The 8,086-nt window shown below is 35.9% G+C and overlaps 1 protein-coding gene across 1 annotated transcript; it reads left to right on the forward strand.

Moving 5' to 3' along the window:
- The first annotated feature begins 4,629 nt into the window (after window positions 1-4,629).
- On the forward strand, window positions 4,630-5,763 carry LOC137817023 (uncharacterized). Its single transcript, XM_068620235.1, has one exon. The coding sequence runs from the start codon at window positions 4,630-4,632 to the stop codon at window positions 5,761-5,763; it is 1,134 nt and encodes a 377-aa protein (XP_068476336.1).
- Window positions 5,764-8,086: the final 2,323 nt, after the last annotated feature.

An 8,086-nucleotide genomic window follows, 5' to 3' on the forward strand; every position in this document is an offset into this window, starting at 1 on the left:
AGGCTCATGATACCACTTGATGGAGCATGCCTTCATCCGATTTTCGTTTCCTTTGGAGGAGTGGCGGAAGCACCAATGAAGGAAGATGAACAAGGAGCTCATGTAGAGTTTTGGTTTCCTTGGAGGTGCATGATAGGTGTAGAGAGTGAGTGGTGAGGCCATCTCACTTGGAATAGGTGAAAAATGATGACTAAGTGTCTATCCTAGGGAGGTAGGAGACAATGAGTGAAATTGGCACAATTTTGGCAGCAATTCACTCTTTCATTAATCTTGAGAAAATCATGATCCAAGCACCTCCTTTTATAGCAATGGAGGGCCGGAATCAGAAAGCCAAATTCAAATGAAAATGAATTTGAAATTGGCGCCTAATTTGAGTTAGCACATGGAGCACATGAAGCATATTTAACATGTGATGAAAAACGTTTAGCACATGTATCCTATGGAACATGTGGAAAGTGTGTACTCTTCTCCATGGCTTAATCATAACCGACCTTGGTTAAATTAGGTGTTTTAGAAACCCTAATTTAACCTAGGTTGGTTTTTAGGTGCCAAATTTCATCTATGGAAAAATTACAAATAAAGTTCCTAATCTAATTTTAACAAGAAAATAAATTCTACTATACACTAGAGTTATGGCATTTTAAACATGTATAAGAAGGTTTTGTGAAACTCATCTTGTAGTTGTGAGTCAAAAGCTTGTGAAAATTGTGAAAAATTTGAAAGCAAGATTCATTATCTTTTGAAAACTTTGGACAAACTTACAACTGGAAAATCCAACTTTGAAGATGTTCTTGCATCTCAAAATTGTGTTTTTAGAAAAGCTGGTTTAGGTTGTTATCCTCAAAGCAAGGAAAATGGAATTTCAAAACCTTTTTCAACTACACCAGAAAAACAATCGGTTAAAAGGTTGATTCAACCGATTGTTACATGTTTCTATTGCATGAAGAAAGGTCATTCAGTTAGGTACTGGAGGTTTCTACTTTAAACTAGAATTATGGCATTTTAAACATGTATAAGAAGGTTTCTCTGCCATCAATAGCAGTATTCCAATCTTCCTTCATCTTCTTGGCCATAGCTCTAGTGGTAGGCTCAGATCTTCTCTTTGTTGGGCTTGCATGTGGCCTTGTCCTTGGGCCTCTTCCATCATTATTGGTCAATCTAGAACCTCAAATCGGATATGAGATTGTGTATTGGATTGTACAATCCGGTTTGTACATTTAAAACACAAATTGGATTGTACAATGCAGTACACAATCCCAAATCTGATTTGAGGTTCTGGATTGGCCAATTTGGTATTCATTTAAAAAAGGTATTCATTTCACCACTTAATATTGACAAAAGGTTCTTCACATATAATGAAAGGAGATGTTGCTATAGCCACAAGCTAAAAGCAAACACTTTACACCTCCAACAATGTGAAACATGGATCAAAATTGTTCCAGAGAAAAATGGTTCAAACTTTATTACTTGGAATACATGGTTAACCCCACATTCATTTTCTTCGCAACTTCATTAATGGGAACATCAAAATGCTTCTTTATCTCCTCAAATTCCAAAGCACATGGCTTCTCCTTCTTATTGACACTACTAGCACTAGCCACTACTAGCATGTGCTCAATATTCCGCACCTCCTCTTGTTAGAATTAAAGGATTTAAACAAGAGGGGGGTGAATTGTTTAATGAAAGATTTTCAAAAATACTGGACAAGAATGAAGATTAATGCAAAATCACAGAAGAAGTAATAAGATCAGCCAAGAAACAAAACTGTTTTAAATTGATTCCAGAAAATCAATTGGTTGTTTATGCGATTCAACTGATTGTTTTTATCAGCAATTTACAAAAACACAGATCAAACAATTTTAAAGCAGTGAGGGATAGAGAGATTCACACACAACGTTTATACTGGTTCACTCTTAACCTGAGCTACATCCAGTCCCTAGAAACCCCTGGGTATTCCACTAGGTAGTCAACCATAGATTACACAACACAAACACCAAAGAGGTGATCTTGAACCCTTCAAGAACACACACCCTCTTTGAAACACAAACACTACAAGTCAGAACACCCTCTGACTGTAGAAACCAATACCTTACAAGTTTAACAAATATGAAATGAAATACAGGTAAGAACATGAAAGATTACACCTGATAAAAAAGGATTACAACAGTTCCTATTCAACTCTTAACCAAAGCAAAACCTAAAGCAATCTTGAAAAACTTTTAATTTTTTGGTAATCTGATCTCTCTCCCTTTTAAAGATGTAAACACCAGTTTTATAGCCTAAAAAATAGTCGTTTTAGACTTTCAATCAGGGGCCAAAACAGCTTTGAATCATGGAAAACAAATTTACCAGACTTAACCAATTATATTAAGATTTTTAAAAAACAATCGATTGAAAGCTCGATTCAACCGATTGAATTGGCCTTGACTGTGAGGTCAGCCAATTTCAACTTTTTCAAAACCACCAAGTGTAAACACAACCGATTGAAATGATAAATCAACAGGTTGTTTTTCACTACTTTGAAAAACACTTTTCTTTTGAAAGAACTTGATTGATTCAGTTTTGGATTAAGCTAAAAGTGGATTGACAAATTTTAATCTACCCAAAACCCATGTCCACAAGTAGCAACCTAGTCTTCAAGCAATCTTCATGGATTTGGAGACATTAAAGCTTCAAGTTCAATAATCTCCCCCTATTTGATGAAGACAAATCTTTGCTTTGCTTAGGATGTTCTGTTTGAATTTGACAATACCTGCAAAACACAAAATGTGCATGTACCAGAGCTAATCATTTTAAGATATCATTAGCACCACAAAACCAGTTTTCACTTAGTGATTCCCATAAGGAAAATAAAAAAAACTAGTGAGAAAACTAGTGATAGCAAGGTGCAAATTAAAGTTTATGCAGCAGTTTTAATCAAAATAAAGCAACAACTACCTAATCCATATAAACCAATTTTAAAGTAGGATATGTAGCAGATATTAGCATAATACAAACCACATTACAAACCATAAACTTCTCCCCCTATTTTTCTTCACAAATAGACTCAAAGGAGGGATAAAAACAACATTAAAAAGAGAGAGAAAAAAAATTGTTTAGATGATAAATCAGAAATAGAAGAAAGCTTAAAATTTTCTTCAATCTTCTTGGCCATATTGCAGCTCAAATAGCTGATTCTGCACAACTTCAATCTTCTTATCCAGGCTTTGAAACCTTGCCACACAGAACTAATGATGAATTCTTTGATCATGTGCAAAGTTGTCCAACCTATTCACCACAAGCCTTTCAAAATGGAGACATGGATGTGATTCGTTCTTCCATGTTCACATCACTTGGACCACCTTCATGGGCACCAGCAGGTTCATTACCAGTAGCAACAACTTCCCTTTCATTCTCTTCTCCAATGTGAGCTCCACTTGATGAGCCAGCTTGGTCACCATCTTTGCTCACCCATCTTCCACCAACTTTGGTGAATCCCATTTTACTTAGGGAGTCGTTGTTGATTTCACTTGAGGTTTTGAAAATTTCATATTGCTCTTCTTCCAAATCCACTTCAAAATAGTGCAAAAAATTAGTAATTAAGACAACATAAGGATGATGGTAGTCACTTAACCTTATTGACTTTTGCATATGCTCCTTGATGATGTGAATCCAGCTAACTTTCACTTTGTTCATAATACACTAGATGAGCGCAAGGTTCTCTTCAGTTAGCATTGAATGATTGCTGCCTCTTGGGGTTAGCATCCATGAGATAATGAAGGCAATGAGCCTTTCATTCAGTTTCAATCCTCCCACAAAGAAGTTTCTTAGTCTTGATTGAGGATTCTTTAAGCATCTTTTGTAAAAATGCATCTTGAATTCTTCAACAACACCTATATTTCCTTTGTTGATCCTCAGCCGACCATGTTTTAAATCTGGGTAGATGTCCCCAGACATTTCAAGGAACCTTTTCAGCATTTGTTCCTTCAGAAGACTTCTCACTTCCATGAGTTTATGTTCCTTCAGCATCAGAAATCACATGGAAAGCAAATGTGATGCGGACATCAAGGCCCAAGGGCCACGCACAACAAGATTGGAATATTAAAATAAAATAATATTATTATTTTATTTGGAGTTAGAATTTGAACTCAGGACCAAGTACAGAGTATCAACCTAACCACTGGGACAAATGATCATTCTTGAAATATAAGGATTGCAGTATCGTCTTATTTTCTTACAAATAAGAAAAGACCTTTGTAATTTATACACTGTTGAAACTCAGATTAGAGGGACGAATATTTTGATAATTTTAGAGAGTGTTTCGCTGCTAGGGTTTTTCCCTGTATCTTGCGATCTTATCAAGAATCCACCAATTCTTGTGGCGATCATCCTTAGGCTTATCAAACTTTGTTTGTGGCGCCTTCCTTTATCCAGGTTTCTATTGTTACTGTTTTGAATTTATTCCGTTCCGTAACCCTAAATTCCCAATTTTATTCGTCAAGATGTTACTGCTTGCAATGAGTACAATGAGGAGCAAAAGATGAAGTTGGCAGCAGCTGAATTTTTAGCTTATGCTTTAACTTGGTGGAATAAATACCAAAGGGAGAGAATTAGATATGAGGAACCCATGGTGTAGAATCTTGGACAAAAATGAAAAGGATTATGAGGAAGAGATATATTCCAGCAAGCTACAATAGGGATTTGCAACTCAAACTCCAGAGAATGACTCAAGGAAATAAAAGTGTGGAAGAGTATTTTAAAGAGATGGAGGTAACCATGATTAGAGCTGGAATGAATGAAGAAAACGAAGCAATCATGGCTAGGTTTTTGAATGGACTGAACTACGATATTAGGGATGTTGTGGAGCTGCAAGAGTATGTTGACATTGAGGACTTGTTGCACAAGGCTAACCAAGTAGAACAACAACTCAAGAGGAAAGGAATCATGAGGAGGAGTTATAACAATAATAATAATTCCAACTGGAAGGATAAGGTGATGAAGGATAAAGGAGTTCCCTCAAGTTCAGCCATGTCTTCAAGTGGGAAGTCATCTAATAGATATAATAATTCACCACCTAAAAGGAAGACAAGTGATGTCAAATGTTTCAAATGCTTAGGAAGGGGACATTATGCTGCAGAATGTCCAACAAAAAAAACTATGTACATGTTATCAAATGGACAAATAGACAGTGAACCTTCAAGCGAAGAAGAGAAGGAGGAGGTAGAGGTGGAGTTGGATGCATTGGAGGGTGATTTGTTGATGATTCAAAGGCTTATGGGAAGCAAAATGCAAGCTTTGGACCAAACCCAAAGGGAAAATATTTTCCATACTAGATGTTCCATTCAAGGGAAAATATGTTCACTCATAGTTGATGGAGGAAGTTGCACCAATGTAGCTAGCTCAAGACTAGTTACCAAATTGAATTTGGAGACAAAACCGCACCCAAGGCCATACAAGCTTCAATGGCTTAGTGAAGATGGAGAGATGACAGTCAGTAAGCAAGTGGAGGTGAACCTATCCATAGGACAATATAATGACAATGTCTTGTGTGATGTGGTTCCAATGGAGGCAACTCACATTTTGTTAGGGAGACCGTGGCAGTTTGACACCAAGGCTATTCATGATGGTTTCACCAATAAAATCTCTTTCATGCAGAATAATAAGAAGATCATTCTCAAACCCTTATCTCCTAGAGAGGTGTGTGAGGATCAAATCAAATTGAGAGAAAAGAGAGTCCAAGAGAAAAGAGAGATGAGTGAAAAGAGAGATGAGTCCAAGATATAACCACAAGTGAAAGGAAGCTTAAGGTCAGCTCTAGGAAGGAGAATGCCATTCCAAAAGAGCAGCCATACTCATATGAACAATGAGTGCTAGAGTGTGTTTCGCTGCTAGGGTTTTTCCCTGTATCTTGCGATCTTATCAAGAATCCACCAATTCTTGTGGCGATAATCCTTAGACTTATCAAACTTTGTTTGTGGCGCCTTCCTTTATCCAGGTTTCTATTGTTACTGTTTTGAATTTATTCCGTTCCGTAACCCTAAATTCCCAATTTTATTGTCATGTCTATTTGGATTCATATCAAAATGTAGACTTTGACTAGTCATAAAGGCTCTTAATTTTCCAAGAAGATATGGAATGTATTCCATTTATGACCAATGTAACTTCCTTTCAAAGCGAAATCAAACCCATGATAAATGCAATTTTGACAGCTTGGTGAAGGAATTTTCAACATAAACAATGCATAGAGAATTGAATCCAATTTAATGCAATGTTGTCAGGGGGAAACAATCGGTTTTTTTTTTGTGACAACAATTAAGACATTTCACAAACCAATGGTTATTGGCACAGAAGAATCATAATAGAAATACATACACTACATTTCCATAGATGAGTGATTTTGTATTTAAAGACATCAAATGAGATCATTCATAATTCATATGAAGGAAAACTTCATTTTTAAAAGAAACTCTTATTCTTTAATTTTTTTTTTTACTATCAAATAGCTATAATACATGATTAAAGAAATCCACATGACATTCAATCAATCAAAATACAAATAAGATTTGCAACAAGAAGTCTAGGTCAAATCTTTTCTTTCACACTTTATTCTCTACCTCAAGGATTCTAAATTCTTGTAGATAACCTGCAAAAAAAAATAAGATCAAGTACCAAGATTTGGTCCCCTTACAAATTTGGGTCCATTGGAGTTAATTTGGTCATAAGAACCCTTAAGATTCTTAGGAACCCACTTTAAAATACCCCTTGGAACAAAAACTTTCCTCACTTTACAGAACCTGACAGAATGGCCTTTTCTCATACCATAAAAGCAAGAAACAACTGGTTGTTTCGACTTTCCAATCGGTTGTTTTTCTGCAATGGTTGAAAAAAGTTTTAAAATGCCACTATTTTTGCTCTGTGAATTAAAACCAAGTCCATATTTTCCAAAGACACAATTTTGAGATGCTAATACATTCTCAAAGTTGGATTTTCCTTTGGAAAGTTTATCCACAGTTTTCACAAGATAATGAATCTTATTTTCAAGAGATTCACAGTTTTTACAAAAGCTTAAGTCACACTCACAAGAACAGTTTTGGTAAATTAGTTAAAGAGTTTCAAAATCATTTCTGGAGTTTTCCAGCTCTTCTTCTAAGGTTTTGACTCTAGTTTCCAGCCAGTTATTTAAGCCTTTCAACCTATTGCTTATGAGGGCCAATCTATTAGCTTCTTCATGAGTTTCTTTGAAAGCTTCAAGAAGCTGACTATAATTTTTAACATCAATGGAAGAGTTTGAACTTACAATACTTGATTCATATTCTTCCTTTGCATTCAAACACGGATTGACTTTTGCATCTTCTGATGAGGAGCTAGAGGAAGACACCTCATTATCTTGCCAAGCTATGTATGCCTTCTTGGCTTTGCCTCTTCTCTCACTTTTTTTTATTTCTGCTTTCTCTTTGTTCTCACTGTTGGGACAATCTGCTTTGATGTGTCCCTGTTCACCACAGCCAAAACAGGTATACTTGTTTGTGTTAAAATCATTTGACTTCTTGCTACTGTACCTATTAGAGGAATGATTCCTGCTGATGTTCTTCTTCAAGAATTTCCTGAATTTCTAAGACAACAGGATGAAGGTATCTTCATCACTATCATCACTTGATTCTTGACACCTCTTATGACCAGCAGTCTTTAGAGCAATGCTTTTAACATGCTTGTCTTCATTTTCTTGAACAAACAGCCTGTTCATCTCCAACTCATGCTCTCTAAGCTTCCCAAACAATGAAGTTGTTGGCATGGAAGTTGATATAGTAAATTTTGTCTTGAAATTGACCAGAGAAAGTTAGAGTTAGATTCATTAAAGGCCATTTGTGTATCACTGCCAAAGTGAACATTGATAAAATGGTATGGTTGGCAAAATCTTTGGTTGTTGTTGCTGCTCCAGATCCCTTTTACTTGCCAATTGGATTTAACCATTGAGGTTTACTTACAATTATCTGTTCAATGATAGGCTTCACATAGAGTTACCAAGAACTACTCAAATTCACCTTGTGAGTTCCTATCAAGAGGTTTATGAACCATGTGATGATTCTTTTGCACTGGTTTATGCTCT

Source organism: Phaseolus vulgaris, chromosome 10 (assembly GCF_000499845.2).
Source record: "Phaseolus vulgaris cultivar G19833 chromosome 10, P. vulgaris v2.0, whole genome shotgun sequence".
In the NCBI taxonomy this organism is placed as follows: Eukaryota; Viridiplantae; Streptophyta; class Magnoliopsida; order Fabales; family Fabaceae; genus Phaseolus; species Phaseolus vulgaris.